At 30.2% G+C, this 18,323-nt stretch overlaps 1 protein-coding gene and 1 pseudogene across 1 annotated transcript; both read left to right on the top strand.

Moving 5' to 3' along the window:
* Positions 1 to 2,920: 2,920 nt before the first annotated feature.
* On the top strand, positions 2,921 to 14,619 carry LOC112710263 (linoleate 9S-lipoxygenase 6). The gene is made up of 10 exons (XM_025762422.3): positions 2,921 to 3,310; positions 3,477 to 3,763; positions 4,268 to 4,523; positions 4,610 to 4,939; positions 5,008 to 5,093; positions 11,611 to 11,682; positions 11,769 to 12,067; positions 12,788 to 13,051; positions 13,489 to 13,880; positions 14,068 to 14,619. The coding sequence occupies exons 1-10, from the start codon at positions 3,100 to 3,102 to the stop codon at positions 14,442 to 14,444; spliced, it is 2,574 nt and encodes an 857-aa protein (XP_025618207.1). The 5' UTR covers positions 2,921 to 3,099; the 3' UTR covers positions 14,445 to 14,619.
* A 516-nt stretch (positions 14,620 to 15,135) lies between these two features.
* LOC112708821 (pentatricopeptide repeat-containing protein At2g15690, mitochondrial-like) lies at positions 15,136 to 15,966 on the top strand (annotated as a pseudogene).
* The last annotated feature ends 2,357 nt before the right edge of the window (positions 15,967 to 18,323 follow it).

Raw genomic sequence — 18,323 nt, 5'->3', positions numbered from 1 at the left:
GAATATTAGCTAAATGATTTTTTGCTTCTTGATATTCTTTATTATAGACTTCTTGTCTATGATCTATAATATTTTTTCCAAAAAATTCTTTATATAGAATCATCATTATATATAATATCTTATCATAAGCTGTTGTTTTTGTTTCTAATTCTTCTATTATTTGGTTTTCTATTGATGTCATATAATCTCTTATAGTTCCTTTAGTATGAATCCCTATGTAATTCCAAATGTCCCTTCTAGACAATTCACCAAGTTTTGGATTAGTAAAGGCTTCTAATAAGAAGGAATTCAACCAATTTTCGAAAATTTCTTTTTCGTTCTTTTTGCAGTCTAAATCGAGCATTCTTTCTCCTTCCATTTCCTGGATTTTAGGAACGTATTTTGATGGTATTTTTGTATATTTTGAATCTTTATTTATAAACCCTTTTTTAAAAGCATAATTATCAAAACCTGTTTCCCATTTAAATTGAGATTGATTATCCTTAGATGTTCCAGCTTCATTCTTTACTTGTATTGGAATAGCTGGTTCTTCGTCACTTGAATAATCTAGAATGTGTTCTTCATTTTCTATATTTTCAGAATTTACTAATTCTTCCTCTATTTGAAAACCATGTTCCATAATATTATTTTCTTGAGCCATTTTTAATTGTTTAAAAAGCATTATAACTTCTTCTAGTTTTTCTTCAATATTCATAATTTTAGTGGTGGTTTTACTTTTAAATCTGTTATGTTAATTATGTTTTGAAATTTTTCTTCCTTAGGATTCTCTTTTTCCTTATTTCTTTGAAATTTTATGGATGTTAATATTTCTTCAAGCATATCTACTATAGAATTTAATTGTGGGTTAAAAGTATGATATAGATGTGGGGAATCATTTCCATGGTAACATTTTTTAGAAATTCCGTGTGAAAAATAAGTTTTTTCAGGTTTTTGAAGTCTTTCAATAAAACTTATAGTAAAACAAAGATTTTGAGAAAAATCATTATGTATTGATTTTAAGAATTCGGTGTCATTACAGTTGACATTAGTTAAAATCATTAATTTTTGATCTATTAATTTTGATAACTTAATTATTTCTTCTCTTAAATCTTCTAATTTACTTTTTTCCATTAGGTGACGCTTTTCTTTGTGAAAGGTTACACTTTTAAGTTAAAAGTGTAGCTTTAGCCACCACTAGTTACCATAGACATAGCCACCAGAGACTTGGCTTACTATAATTTGGACTATATATATATATATTTTTTATTAGAAATAGGAGACTCAAACTCTTAATCTCTTAATTAAGTATAGAAAAACTATGCTATTTGAGCAATTACTCATGGACACATTTGGACTATATTTAGAAAGAAGACATAGATTAAATTAAAATTTTTATTATATTTAATTTAAGCTATATATAAAGATTAAGAGATAATTTAAAATTTTAAAAATTAAATAATGTTATTTTTAAAAGAAAAATATTATTAAAATTTTACTTTTTATTATTAAAATTTCTATTTTTAAAATTGTATTTGATTATGAGAATAAGATAAGATAATATATAAAAAATAAAGACATAAAAATTAATATTTTTGTATTTTATTTAATAATAAATTAAAATAAATTATAAAAATTTCTTTTTATGTTTATTTTTATTTAAAAATATATAATTATAAAAAATTAATAACAATAATAAAAGAAAAATTAAAAAATAAATTGTGTTCTTTGTTAGTATTTTAATGTTTTTTGTATAAATATAAAATATACTAATTCAATATTTATAGATACTATATTTTTATTTATATCTCATTTTATAAATATAATTTTATATTTCTATATCTCTATTTTATTGTTCTATCCTTATAAACAAACATAGTCTAAAAGTTCTCATCCTGTGTCTCGAATTCGGATCTACTTATTGTAACGAAAAGATCATAAGTACTAGGCTAAGGCTTTTTGTGCTGGGAAGGCCTGTTTTTGGTATACTAAGTAGGCCTTCTTGACCATATTCCAGGTGAGGCTTTCAACAAGGAAGTATCAGTGTAACATTGGGCCTCAATTTATAAACCTAATTGGAAGTTCCTATATTATGCCAAAGATACGTGAACGAAACAAAAACTTAGGCCCATCAATTTGAAAGTGGAGAATCCAAATGCTCCAGGTGCCTCGGCCACACAAGTTCAGTGGCAAAAGTATTTGTCTTAATCCAAAGCCACACAAGTTCGAATCTTAGTAGTGGCTAGGTTGGTGTGTGTAAGTGGGTGTGTGATTATGAAACTTAGAATTGGGTTATCCAATTCATCGACCCCCCAAAAAAAAAAAAATGCTCCAGGTGAGACTTGAGAGTGTTTCGGTCAACACTTTGTCACTTCATGACCAAAAACCAAAAAAACACCACTTTGTCCATGGTTTGTATATGAAATTATGAACAAATTGTGGCTTTCATTCCGCTAATGCAGTTTATATGTGCACATACATATACATATACATGTATGTATGTATGCACATTATATGTATAAATATGCTATCTTAATATTAAAATTAGTCATTTTTTATAAGAAAGAAAAGATTTACTATTCGAATTAAATGATATATTAATTGATCATTTTTTAAAAAATTCTTGTAAAGTGAAAAGTTTTGTTAACTACTAAGTATAGTAGTGTCAAATAGATCTGGTTGTTGCGATAATTAGATATATTGGATAATATCGGCATTTGATGGTGTGAGATTTCATCTAATGGCTCACCTTTCTCTGCTGATTACATGCTTTAATAATTATCTTAATGCTGATTCGAACCCCCGACACTTGCTTAAGTGGACGAGTGAGTTGACCACTCGACCAACCCAAGTTGGTTAAACTTGCAAAAGTTAAAAAGTAAAATTCTACCTTGCATGCCACCCCAAAGGTAGACATTAATACCTGAAAAAATGGATATTTTCCAACAGCTAGAACACCACTTCAAGGCAAGCAAAGTATCAGATACCAAGTTATTAACACAAGGTAATAACTCTTTCAAGCACACTATTAATATTATTACTTGATTTTGCCCTAGAAACACTCATAACATAAAAGAATAAAAGAAAGTAAAAGAAGCTAAGCCACAATTATAGAAGCATGAAATGGAAGGCCTAAAAAGGGTTTCTAGCATGAAGAGGTGCTCCAATGTTGTTAAAACCAAAATTGTCAACAACTTGAATCCAATTTGCCATGCTGGTCAACAATTGACCCTCAAGGGCAAGTTCTTCATTACTCTCACTCAGGATCAAAGAAAATCAATACCTGGAAAATTTATTTCTGTTCAGATTTACAGTGGCACAGAAGTAGATCCAAGTAAGTACATGTTCTTTACATTAGTGTATGTTTAAATTTTTCTTTTTCTTTTTTTTTCCTTTTCTGTAAAATTCACTTTTAATAGAACTAATTCTGGTAGAATTGATTTTGATAATCAGAAATTTTAAGTTATGTTTTAAAAAATTGTTGTGTTTGCATTGAACAGTAACAGGGAAAGGGAAGCTAAGTGAGAAGGCAGTTCTGAAACATGATGGGACAAAAAAACATGACAATGGGGATGCAAAAACCATGATATATAAAATTAGAATAAATGTTTATTCACATTTTGGAACACCAAGAGCTTTTTTGATACAGAACCGATACAAGAAGAGATTCTTCCTTCAATCTGCATCAATTGAAACTTGCAACAATCATATCATTCACTTTGATTGCAATTCTTGGGTGTATCCAATCAAGAAGACCAAATCCGATAGACTCTTCTTCTCAAATGCTGTAAGATATTCAACCTTATAATAGCATTTTTTATTGGACTTTTTTTAATAAATAACTATTTTGCATGATGAAAAATTACGATTTTGACAAAATAATTTTCAAAAGATGTAAATAACAAAATGTATAGCCTGTAAAGATATATTTTATTTGACAAAATATACTAATAAATTTACTAAATGTTTGATTTAGCCTGTGAAACAAAATATATTTTTAAAATATAGTTATTTATATTTTTTTAGATTTGTTTTGTTAAATCATAATTTTTTATATATTGATAATATAAAGTAATTTTATACTGTTATTCAACATAATTTTGTTTAGGCAATGAATCAGGGTGCCAACGAGCTATAATTCAAATGACATAGTTTTTTCAAACTCATTTAAATATCGCGAATTTGAGTTTCAGTCCTAACTTTGAAAAAAAAAATCAGGGTGGAATTTTTAACTTTTACAGTTTGCTTTGTTGCATGATTTAGTTTCTAAGTTGTTGATGACTGCATACAGTGCTATATTCCAAGCGAAACGCCAAGGGCACTAATGGAATTAAGAAAGGAAGAGCTTGAAAGATTGAGGGGTGAGAGTGATGTAAATAGTGAAAGTGAAGAAAGGAAGGAATGGGGAAGAATATATGAATATGATTGCTATAATGACCTTAGTGACCCTGAGAAAGGTCCTGAATATCTTAGACCTATATTGGGTGCTTCTTGGTTATATCCATATCCTCGTAGACTAAGAACAGCTCGCAAGCCTAGTGCCTCAGGTAATTCTATTTAATACCAAATATTTGGTTATATCACATTGATTTTCATTAATAATTTTGTTGAATTTTTGCATGGAAAATCTCAGGTCCAGCAAATGAGAGCCGGCCAAGGAATTTTGAGATATATGTTCCTTCAGATGAGAGATTTAGTCCAAATAAAATGAAGGAACTGAAATCAAATTCTATACATGCTCTTGCACATTTCTTGTCACCCAAGGCACTTCATCAACAATGTTCCAAAAGCTTTGAATCATTTGAAGATATTCTTGACTTGTTCTCTGCCTCTAGGAACCAAAGAATTGAAGGGTGGGTCAGAGATAACTTAAACAAAATGTTACCAATTCAGAACTTAGAGGAAATTATTCGTCTAATCAAGAATAAACCATTAGAACTTCCTATACCTGAAATATTATCTGGTAAGAGAGATGTTAATATTAATATTACTACTATTATTATTAGATATCATTAATTATTTGTATTTCAGAAAATGCATGGGTTTGGAAAGATGACATTGAGTTTGGAAGACAAATGCTGGCTGGAACCCACCCAATCAAAATCCAATGTTTGAAGGTACTTCCATGCTTTAAACATCTTTTTATTTGTCATGAATAATCTTATATATGATGCTCTGCTGAACTCCAAGAAAAATAAAAAGCTTTAATGCATGCCCGAGAGACTATATATTCGTGACAAAAGACTAAAAGAGGAGAATAGGAACAAATAGTGTGTAATGGAGTGGGATAATAAAGATTTTCTAAATATTTTTTTAAATAATAAAATTTTTAAATATGCTACGTGTATATAAAAAATTAACTACTTGTATAAAATATAAAATGAAAATTATTTAAAAATTATCAAAATTTATTATTTTTCACTATCTCTTTTAGTCATTAATCTAATTTTTTTAATTTAATAATTTAATAATATATTTTAATCCATACTTTTAAACATTAATAATTAACTAATAATTAAAAACAATAAATTTTGATAATTTTTAAATATTCTTCATATAAAATATATATTATAAATAAATTATATAAATATATAATAACTAACTTATTAATTAATTTTTTATGTTTATTTAATATTTTTATATTATTTAATATTATTAGTAAAACCTTTTTGACCTCTTTCTTTGGTTACTCTTGTCTTTTCTCTCTCTTCTGGGTGGTGTGTGATTAGGGGTGATAATGGGGTGTACAAAAGCATGTTTTTGTCTTATTCGATCGATCTTGCACCGTTCTATAATCATTTGTATAGAATCTGTCTTGTTTTTAGTCACATAATAAAAAGTTAAACTCTATCTCACTCTTACCAATATTCGTCCTCCTCTTATTCGGTATCTCTTTCTACAATTATTAAAATATAATAAATAAAATTAAATTTTAAAATTTATAAAACTAACATTATATATATAACATAAATTAAAATAAAAATTTTAAATATGATACAATATTATTAATTATTTTACGTATATTATATATTAAAATTATATATATTTATATATATTATATATATACATATCAGAGTTGGTAGAAGCAGATATTATTTAAATCCGACTTCATTCTCTATTTTATCTAAAATTTCGTTTTACTAAAAATTCATCCTAATGATAATTTATCTATCCCAAACAGATAAAAAAAGAGTGAATATTTACGAATTTAGGTAGTATTGTTATTCCTGTTAGTGATTACATGTGCTAGCATAATTAATAGATATTAAAGAATTTAAATTTTGAAAATGAGATAATTGTTAAAGTGACAAAACAAAAATTAACTACAATTGAATTCATAGTTATTAGAATCGAACCGGTCAAGTTACTGGTTTACTGATTTATTGGTTCAATCGATAAATTACTGGTTGAACCGATAAAATCGGTCTCACGTAAATATAAAATATGAAATAGTTAAAAACTTAAAATTAAAATTTGAAATACATATCTTCACTAACATTTGATGAAGAATCAAGCCTCAACTTCTAAAAATAACTAATATAAAAACCATAAAATTTATCAGTAATACTACAATAGTATCTTAATTTGACACAATAAAAAAAATTAATTCACAAAACCTATCATCTAACTTTAATATCAGTAGATTTTAACACTAATATCAAAACGAATAACATTAATCACAATACTAACAATAAAATAGATCAAGTAAATTAATAAATTTTTAGTGAAATTTATATTTATATTAATAATGGTATATAATTAAAATATAATTAATTTGAAAAATAAAAAAATAAAAATTAAATTAAATTGGATATTTATGTATACTATATAATTAGTATTTGTCAAATATAGTACTTAGAAGCGCAATCGCTGAGTGGCAAGTGGAGGTTGCTTTTGCTCTAAGGTTCTTGGTTGGAGACCTAATGGAGACATTTTAAAAGATTTTTCAAACAGACCGGTTCGATTAGACCGGTTTGCAATGGTTCTCATCGGTTTTGACCGGTTTAATCTGGTTTTTATTAGTTCATATCGGTTTTTTTCTTAAACGGTCCAAGGAGTAAATCAAACTGGACTAAGGTCCGGTTCATCGATTTTTCGGTCGAACTAGTCGATCCGGTTCAGTTTTTACAACTATAATTAAATTTATAATTTTTATTATGTATATAAGTTTACTTTTTTTAAGAATAGATTTTCTCAATTATTTAGTAAAGTATGATCTCTCATTTTATATTTTTTAAATAAGACAAAGACAAAATAAATAAAAATAAAGATATTAAATGGTAAAAGATTATACTTTACTAAATAATTAAAAAAATAGAAAGTTTTACATCCAAATCATTTATTTAATCAAACTCAACCATGTTGTTATAATGTATTTCTTGTTCACGCGCTTTTTCTTCTCGTATATCGCTGGTGCTATTGCCTCTTCTTATCCTCCTCATTTTTCCTCATTGTACTCTTTTGTTAATATCATTGTCGTCACTACCACCACCACCTCCTCCTCCTCTTCCTCCTCCTTCTTTTCTCATTTGAATTTATTTTTCTCTTTCCTTTTTCTCCTCCTCCTCCATCATTGTTGTCATCGTCGTCACCACTACCACCTTTTCCTCTTCCTCCTCATTTCTTTCTCATTTAAATTTATTCTTCTCTTTTATTTTCTTCCTCCTCTATCGTCGTCGTCGTTGTCGTCATCGCCATCAATGCAATTTCTTCTTATAGGTGAATTACAATGTTTCTTTTCCTCTTTTATTCTCTTTCAAATTTTTGCATATGTAAGATTTCAATCCAATAAGTGTGCATTTTAGTTTAATTGAGAAATAATACTCTTAAAAGAAGTAAGAGTAACAGAAAAAAAAAGAAGAATAAGAAGAAAAAAAATATAGCATTAAAAAAGATTTTTTGTATTTTTGTAGTAACATTTTGATGTCAAAATTAAAAAAAATTGATATTTTTTATTTTTGACAAGAATTCAATTCAGTAAGTGTGAACCTACATCATTCAATTAATTAGGATTCTAATATGGTACAAATATATTCATGTTGGAATAAATTAATTTTAATAACCCAGATCATCCATATTGAATCACAAAAAATATATTACTCATAAAAATAAGAAATTAGACAGAAGAATTGTCTCAGTCTTATGGTTCTTTCGATCTTCCTCAACCAAAATCTTCTATATCCCTAGGTGGCTGAATTGTGACTCCCATGATGGAGAAAGAGCAACAAAGGCGGCTTTGGTATATTAGAGACCGAAACTCTGAAAACACTTTTATATTTGAACATGACACCCATTAAACCCTAAAGCTCAAATAAAATAGTATCTAAAATCTAAAAGATAATTATCTAAAGGAACAAAAGATAATATCTGGTTTTATTCTCATTTAATTCCAAATCAAAAGTAATAATGACTTATTCAATTTAGTATTTATAATAATAAATGAGATCACCATTATATAATTCATTTAATTTGAAATAGCATAATTTGTAATTATAATTAATATATATATTGCTCACAAATAAATTAAGAAATTAAAATAATTTTCTAACAATTCATTCAAGCAATTTCGGTATCATCTCGTGATTTTTTTGTATGAAATTTATTTTTTATATTCATTCAATTAAATAAGATTGTAATATATATTCATTTAATATGATAAGTAATACTCCTAAAAATACGAATAACAATTCAAAACTGCTATTCCTCATCCTCCTCATCATCATCATTATCATCACCATCATCATAAGAAGCAAAAAAAAAAAGCATTAAAGAAGTTGTATTTTTGTAGTTAAATTTAGGTGTTAAAATTAAGCCGTTTCAGTATTATTGTTAAGATATTTCGGTGTTATTTTCTAATAATAAATTCTGTATAATTCAAAATTTTTTATCTTTTTCTTTTTATTATTATCATCTTTTTTTGTCTCACATTCTCATAATTTTTTTTATTTTACTCTCTTAACAAAAATAAAAAAATTAAATAAAAAAAGACATACATAATACTACAAAAAATCACCAGAAAGATAAAAAAAAAAGAAAAAAATATGCAGTAACTACATACAAAAAAATAAAAGGAACGCAAAAAAAAAGGAAACACTTGATGCCACTAGAAGTTAGAACCTATCTACATACTCTCATCAATAAAATTGATTTTTATTAGATTTAAACCCACTTAGTTGTCAAAAAAATTTAAATCTGTACACTAAAAAAAATTAAAAAAATCTACTTCTAATTTTTTTAGTTTAAAAATAATTAATTTTTTGTTTTATTATTTTTCTAACTTTTTATTTTAAAGAGTTTGATCCAGCTATATCTTCATCGGGACTCTTCTCCTTCATGTAAAACGCATTGTCCTAGAAAATAGTTTACTAATTCATTATAATTCTCGAAAGACGAAACTATACATATAGTTATTTTCCCAGTAAATATAACTCTATAACTACTACTATTCGGTCCAAAAAAAAAAAAAGAAAAAACACTAGTCTATATATTTACTCCGTTAAACTATTAAACTGAAGCTTTCAGCCACACTTCTCATTTGTCGTCAGTGATTGAACACCAAAGTAACCGAAGATGGCATCCTCACCCTCCAATAACAATGATGAAACACATACCCATCCCATTGGAAACCCGGAATACGATCGCATCATGGAGCTGGAAGGTTACCATGGTCATTTTCGTCATCGTAGACACTGCAAAAACCCCTTCGTTTACGTTCACCTCATAACAGAAAACATTTTCAACGGTTCTTACCACACACTAAACACCGTCCTCAAGAACCTTCTCCGCGCTAAAAAAAACGGTTACTTCAGCGAAGAGAAAATTGTAACTCTAGCACACCAAAATGCCACTCACCTCGCCAATGGAGTCATGCTATCAACCTATCTCAAGGTGCGAAACTGCAACTATATGAACCAAGAAAGCCTCCATCTCGCGCCAATGCCGAGGGTGACCGGTCCCATTCGGATCCCGATGGCCTTCGAGCTCGCGATCTCAAAACTTGGCAACTTCCACGTCAGCAGTACCGTCGAACGGAAAACGGTTATACCTACCGCGAACGCTGACCGCGCGAGCCGTTTCTTCATGCAAGAAGGTTATGTTTGGAGCGACTCTGTTTATGCTGAAGCCGTTGATTTTGCTGAGAAGTTAGGTTTGATATTCCAGGCGGTGGATCTGACGGTTAACGTTGGAACGGGATGGTGGCTACTTCGTCCTCGCTGGAATGGTGATTATTTCTTTGAGCTTCTTTGCGCGCTTCCATCTGATAACTTCACTTGCGAGGGGGCAATTTTGTATAGTCTGTTCATGTGTAATGGAAATGGAGAGCCAGAGTACTCGATTTCCGATACGTCTGTTCTTGGAGATCGTATTTATGGATCCATTCTGCGAGCGCCGCCTCCTCGCTTCAATGTTGATTCCTTCAATGCCGTTGAAGTAGTCAAACCGAGTCTTTGATATTTCATATGTCTCTGAAAAAAATTTGAAATTAGTAGATCTTTGAATTTTCATACATGTCCGTGTTTATTGCTTGGAGCTTTGTTTTTGTTGTTCACTCTTTTGCTACATTTTGAGTGAAATGATTCTGATGTCAAATGATGAATGAGTGAGATTATTTTTCCTCTGTTGTGTTGATGAATGTCAATATGTTCAGAAAGGAGGAATTTTCCATTTGATCAAAGTAATATCAAAGTTTTGTGCGTATTATTATTATAGTAGTTCTGAAATTGAGTTAATTTGATTCTGGCCTTCATTAATTTCCTGGGACCGAGCTTAGCTGAGATAACCAGGACCTCCCAAATTTTTTATAAAATAATTGGTAATACTTTTTAAAAAAATAAAAAATAGGTTGGTTCGAATATTTTATTACTTAAAAGTTAAAACACCTAAATATAAGAATAAAAAAAAATCTTCTAACAAAATAAAAGATAAAATTTATAAAAACACCTGCTTTAAAACACGCCGCTTTATTAGCAGTTTTTTAATCTGTATTTTGCATTTCTATATTCAACAAGCAACACTTTCTTTTTTTTATCTTTTAACTTCAAATATAAAAAATTATGTATTTTTTATTTATTTAATTTAATATTATTTTATATTTTGCTGTTTAATTAATTTAATTTTTTATATAATAAAAAATATTAGAATTATTAATATTATTGTATTTGTATAATATTATAAAGAAATTCAATAAATATTATAAATTACTAAAAAATTTAATTCTAATATAATTATTGAAGATTTTAAATTATTAAAAATTTTAAAAATATCATTATAAATTATTTTATATTTTTTATCTGTAGAATTATTTATTTATTATTTTATTAGAAACAAATTTAAAAAATAATTATATTTATAAATTTTATTTTAATATAAATATTATTATTAAATTTTTATGTTAAATTTTTTGTCCTTCCAAAATTTTGTTTTATGCTCCGCCGCTGTCAATTACTATGTTTAAAACCTTGGATTATAGTGGATGCAAGTTTTGAGGTTATAATACTCTGCTTCAAAACTATTTTTCCCAAAATGCTACTATTTCATCAACACAGTGCATGCAGAGTTGTATTGTTTGTTCAATAAGAGTTGTATAATCAAAATTGCTGGCTGAATCGTTGCTGTTTTCGATTCTCCTTTCAGACATTCCCAACTCAGAGTTCAATAAATCCATCATTCATAGAACAGAGGCTTGAAGGATGGACACTTCCTCAGGTTTGTAACAACAGTCTAGATTATCTCATCTTAGCTATTTCTTTTCTGTATCCCTTCTTTTGCTCATTCCCTAACTGTGATGACAGGCACTGAAGCATGGAAGATTATTCATGCTTGATCACCATGACTACCTGTATCCATTTCTGAACAGAATAAACATAAATGGGGTATGTGCCTATGCATCAAGGACATTCCTATTCTTAAGGAGTGATGGGATGCTTAAGCCTATGGCTATAGAACTTAGCTTGCCAGGCTCATCTCTAAGCAAGGGAATCAGCAGAGTGTTTTTCCCAGCCAAACAGGGAATAGAAGCGGCTCTTTGGCAGCTTGCTAAGGCTCATGTTCAAGCTAACGACACAGTTTATCATCAACTTATTAGCCATTGGTGAGTTATTTAACATCTTATTATTTGAACACCGAATACCTCATGGTGGAGCTAGAGTTCAAAGTAAAGGTTCAACTAAAATTGGAGCTGGATTGGATATAATAAAATGACAAAAATGTTATTCGTACACTAAAATCAGTCACTAATGTATTTGATTTAATTTATTTTCAATGTTATTTATATTCTAGCACAGTAGCATGTATTTTATAAAGATGGTTGACTTTGGTAACAAAAATAATTTAGCTAAAATCAATACTTATTTTATTTAGCAGTATTTATTAATTGTTGCATCAATTAATGAACTGTTTTTTTTTTCTCTAAATATATTTATATATAAAATATATTTTTTTATGATTTATTATTTTAAATTTATTAATCACTAAAAAATTGCACCAGTTTAACGTTAATCAATTTGTTTGATTTTTTACCAATTTACTGTCAAATGATTTTTATCTTGAACCGGACTAATTTGATAGTCAATTCCCAATTATAATTGAATTAATTGATTCGGTTCGGTTCTTATAATTATATTTTATTTATTAAAATTATGGATAAACTACCAAAATCATCCACAATTTTTTAACAGGTTAACAAAGATATCCTCTATTTTTGCTGACGTAAGAAATGTTTATCATATTGGTGAGTTATTTGACATCTTATTAGCCACACAACATTTACTTTTCCTGCATTTAATTTTAAATATCTCGTGAAAATTTTCAGGTTACACACCCATGCAGTTGTTGAACCATTTATCATTGCCACCAAAAGAAGGCTAAGTGTGATGCACCCAATTCATAGGTTATTGAATCCTCATTTCAAAGACACAATGCATATAAATGCCTTAGCAAGAATTATCCTTATAAATTCAGGAGGAGTTCTTGAGAGAACACTATCATCTGGTGAAATCTCCATGCAATTATCTTCTGAGCTCTATAAAGAGTGGAGATTTGATGAACAAGGACTTCCTGCTGATCTAATAAAAAGGTATGTTATATTATTATTACAAACTTATTCATGTTAATTACTTTGGTTTATAGTGAATTTTATACATGTCAATATATGAAAAGTTAGGTTTTTACTCAATCTAATTTTTATTATTTCTCTCGATTTACCCTTATCCTTTAATCAAATCCTTACATTGTAAAGAATTTGTAGCCAAGTCCCTAGAGAAATTTACTATTGCAAATGTTTTTGTTGATAAATATATTTATATTTTTGACCTTGCAAAACTAAATAGTAAATAAGAATTTAGGGTGATTGAAATACATGTAAATTTTAAAAACAAAATTGGTCATAGTAAGCTCTTTTAAAATTTACTGACTTTATGTAAACTATATGTATCTAATTAAAAATCTAGTCAAACTATAATTAAGAATATAACATATAATTAAAGCATAAAAATAACCGAATTAATTTTGCAGGGGAATGGCTATAAAAGATGAAAACAACCCAAGTGGGGTTCAACTTCTCTTGCAAGATTATCCCTATGCAATAGATGGGCTTGAAATTTGGGTAGCCATAAAGAAATGGGTGAAGGATTTCTGTTCATTCTACTACAAAGATGATGAGTCAATTAGGTCAGATGTTGAACTTCAATCTTGGTGGTCAGAGATCCGAACCATTGGACACGGTGACAAGCACAATGAGACATGGTGGTACCAAATTGACACAACCTCAAGTCTTGTTGAGTCACTAACAACCCTAATTTGGGTAGCTTCTGCCCAGCATGCTGCCATAAACTTTGGACAATATGCATACAATGGATACCCTCCAAATAGGCCTACATTGTGTAAGAAATTTGTCCCAATGGAAGGTATTTTGGTCTACATAATTTCATATAAAGCTACTTGATTCTATTTTCTATTTACATGCATCTTTATTTTTATGGTCGTATTTGGTGAGTGTGTTTATTAAAAAACTAAGCCAAGAATTTTGTTGTGTCTTACTATCTTATCTCCCTTGCTTGCTTCTCTAATTTGATTCATACTTGATATATTCAGGTACAATCCAGTTTGGTGAGTTTCTGAAGGACCCAGACAAATACTTCCTAAAGATGTTGCCAAATAGGTTTGAGATGAGCCTTGTTGTAGCATTGTTTGATGTGCTCTCAAGGCACACCTCTGATGAGGTCTACTTGGGGTGCCAGCTGTCACCTGGTTGGATAGACAGTGAATCTATTCAAAATAGGTTTGCAGAGTTTAAGGAAGAATTGAAAGAGATTCAGGCAAGGATCTTGGAAAGAAATAGAGATCCTAAGCTTAAGAACAGGCGTGGACCAGCAAAGATTGACTACACTCTCTTATATCCTGACACCTCTAGTTCTTGGTCTAGAACAGCACTCACTTGCAGAGGGATTCCTAATAGCATTTCAATTTAACTTGTATATAACCTTTTTATTTTTTTATAATGTCACTCTATACATGATCACACATGGTATTTTTGCATTGTATTTGTAGGAGTAACATTCATTTCCAAAATTTATTGATATTATATTTAAATATAGAATGGTGATAAATTCTTATTAAGTTGGAATAAATGACCATTTCTACCCATGAGAGATGAAAACGTTGACATTTGTATTCATAAAAGTTCGAAACTAATCTTGTACCCATGATAGATGTTGTCCGTGTGACAAAAATGCCCTGCCTTGGATCTGAGTTTGGTTCGTGGGTTTCCGAACCTACGTGGCACTCCCAAATCCCCCCTCCCCCAATCTAAGCCAACCATTCACCATCATCATCTTCATCTTCTTCATTATCACCATCATCATAACCTCCATAACCTCCATCACCATCACCTCAGCACTACTACAGCCACCTCCCTTCACCACAACCTCTGGCAACAACCCACACCGCCGCGCCCCTTTCTCTTCTTCTTCCCCTCTTCTCACCTCCGCTGAGCCCAGAAACCACAACGCCAGCTCCTCCTCTCCATCAAAACAGCAAAATTTTCAAACACCAGCATGAATCAAAACAAACCTAAATCCACTAACATGCATTTCTAACTAACCAAATTAAGCAAAATGAACTAAAAAGCAAAGAAATAGAACTCAGGAAAAAACGCAGGGGATGGAAGATACAGGGAAAAATGGAGGTTCTGTTGCTGATTATGGTATTTTTCTCGCAATGTTGAATTTGTGCGAGGGTACGAGGTCGCTTGAGTATGGGAAAAGGGTTCATGAGTTCTTGAGAAGATCGAGGTTTCGAGGGAAGGTTGAACTGAACAATAGGTTGATTGGAATGTATGGAAAATGTGGTAACATGAATATTGCACGCAATGTGTTTGATCGAATGCCAGAGAGAAACATGAGTTCTTGGCACTTGATGATCATTGGATACACTGAAAATGGAGCTGGTGATGATGCTTTGTTGGTTTTTCAGGAGATGAAGGAGACAGGGACACGGCCTGAGAGTGAAACTTTTGCATTGGTTTTGGCTGCGTGTGCAAGGGAAGAAGCTGTAGAGGAAGGATTATTGCACTTTGAATCAATGAAGGAGTATGAAATTGTTCCCACCATGGAGCATTAAATGGAGGTCATTAACATTCTGGGTAATGCCGGTCAGTTGAATGAAGCTGAGGAGTTCATTGAGAGTAAGCCATTTCAGCCTGAAGATGACATTTGGGAGGCTCTTCGAAATTTTGCTAGGATTCATGGAGATATGGATCTTGAGGATCGTGCGGAGGAGTTGTTGGCATGTCTAAATCCTTCAAAGGCCATTGCTGATAAGCTTCCAACACCTCCAAGGAAGAAACAATCTGCAATTAACATGCTAGAGGAGAAGGATAGAGTGGCCGAGAATCGGTGTGCCGTTCCGTATAAAGAGGCTGATGAGAAATTGAAGGGTTTGAGTGGCCAGAGGAGGAGCTGGCGCTGTGGTTTCTGGGCTCAGCGGAGGTGAGAAGAGGGGAAGAAGAAGAGAAAGGGGCGCGGCGGTGTGGGTTGTCGCCGGAGGTTGTGGTGAAGGGAGGTGGCTGTGGTGGTGCTGAGGTGATGGTGATGGAGGTTATGGTGGCTGGGAAGAGACAGTGATGGATGAGGATGATGGTGAAGAAGATGAAGATGATGATGGTGAATGGTTGGCTCAGATTGGAGGGGGTTTGGGAGTGCCACGTAGGTTCGGAAACCCACGAACCAAGCTCAGATCCAAGTCAGGGCACTTTTGTCACACGGACAGTATCTATCATGGGTACAAGATTAGTTTCGAGCTTTCATGGGTACAAATGTCAGCGTTTTGATCTCTCATGGGTACAAATGGTCATTTATTCATATTATATTTTATGTTGCTGAATGTTTGTTAAGAAAAATTATTTTCTTACAAAAGCAAAAATTTAAAAATTTAATTAAAAAAAATATTAAAACATCAAATCAATCAAGTAATTATCTAAACTTAATTGTACACATATTTAATACATAAAATAAATATTTTTACATATTTTAACTCTACATAATTGACGTATTACATTATTTCCATTTAATTTAAAAAATAATTATATGATTCTAAAATATATTTAAAATATGTTTTAAGAAATATTTATTATATTTTTGTTATATTTTAAATCAATTAAATATACAATTATGTCTTGTTTTAAAGATATGAAAAAATGAATCTATTATACAAAGGGAGTGGATAGTGGGGCAATTCACTTGTTAGTCAACTATTCTAGTATTATGTAAGAAAGAACTAAAGAAATGATATTGTCACTTGTCACGAGGGGTGACAATGGGGTATCACTTGCCACTAGAGGTAACAAATGGATGCTGGAGTATAGGGTTCAAGTTTTATTCTAATTACGTCTCGACTCGAATTTTACTATTATAAATCTTTGACTTGAGTTTTAAAGTGATTTTAAAACTATACTTGAAGTTTAAAGTGGTTTTTAAAATTAATAGTTATTTAAATTTATTTTTGAAATTACACTCTAACTCATAAGAACTCATAGTAGTCTTTTGGATAATTTCTATCTATCACTGGACATCAAAAAATCGAGATGAACTGATTCTTATTATACTGACATGCCAACTGCTAACTAACGTTACAAATGAAACTTTGGTCTCTCCCTTATTAAAATTCTAATTTTCAATTTTTGTTCTTAAATTCTCTTTTCCATTCTCTTCTTCTTTAATTCCATTCTCTATTTTTACTTTTTCAAATCTAATCATCAATACAACAACAATGTAGAACAATAGTAGTTATTTATCAACAAAAACATAATAAATCACATAATGTTGTAGAATAAATAAATAAAAGATATAATATAAAATAAAATGTAAATAGAAGACTCTAATTTTGATATTTACTAATATATTTATTTTATTATATTAATAGAAATAACTTATATATTTACTACTATTATATATTAGCAACGTATGAAAAGAGAGAAGAAAAATTTTGTATATAAACAATATAGAGAGAGAAGATTATTGTTATTGATGTGTATTGTTTCATACGTTCACTTCCTCTATTTATACATACAAAAGGTATTCCTTTTCAACCATCATTAAATTCATTCTCCCTTATATCTTCAGCTTTTAACATTGTAAATATGAACCACCCATATTAAATTATGGTCATCTACCTCATTTGATCTTATCACAACACTCCCCCTTGGATGACCATTTATGATTATGCCTCATTAAAACCTTACTAAAGAAAAACCCAGTAGAAAAAAACCTTAGTGAAGGAAAAAGAGTACAAAATCCTTTAGTAATGGGGACTGTCTCATTAAAAACCTTATCAAGAAAAACCTAATGGGAAAAAACCTAACCAAGAAAAAAAGAGTACAGTCTCCCCCTCTTGTCGACATCATTTAATGTCTCGAAATTGGCGCATCCCAATCTCATGTACCAATCTTTCAAAGGAGGATTTTGGGAGTGACTTTGTAAATAAATCTGCCAGATTGTCACTTGAGCGGATCTGTTGGACATCAATTGTCCCTTGATTTTGAAGATCATGAGTGAAGAAGAATTTGAGAGAAATATGCTTTGTTCTATCACCTTTGATATATCCGCCTTTAAGTTGAGCAATACATGCTGTATTATCTTCAAACAGGACAGTTGGAGCTATCTTCTGATCAATCAGTACACATGATGACAGAATATATTGGATCACACTTCTCAGCCAAAAACACTCGCGACTAGCTTCATGTATCGCTAGTATTTTAGCATGATTAGAGGATGTTGCTGCAATCGACTGTTTCGTGGACCTCCATGATATAGCTGTACCACCATATGTGAATAGGTATCCTGTTTGAAATC

Source organism: Arachis hypogaea, chromosome 9 (assembly GCF_003086295.3).
Source record: "Arachis hypogaea cultivar Tifrunner chromosome 9, arahy.Tifrunner.gnm2.J5K5, whole genome shotgun sequence".
NCBI lineage: Eukaryota > Viridiplantae > Streptophyta > Magnoliopsida > Fabales > Fabaceae > Arachis > Arachis hypogaea.
The sequence above is the reverse complement of the archived record's forward strand: the minus strand, read 5'-3'. Positions and strand labels throughout refer to the sequence as shown.

Coding starts and splice junctions, on each gene's coding strand:
- LOC112710263 (XM_025762422.3), top strand. CDS start 3,100: ATGGAAGGCCTAAAAAGGGTTTCTAGCATGAAGAGGTGCTCCAATGTT. Junction 5,094..11,610: donor TCAAAATCCAATGTTTGAAG/GTACTTCCATGC, acceptor TTCTCCTTTCAG/ACATTCCCAACTCAGAGTTC. Junction 13,052..13,488: donor CCTGCTGATCTAATAAAAAG/GTATGTTATATT, acceptor TTAATTTTGCAG/GGGAATGGCTATAAAAGATG.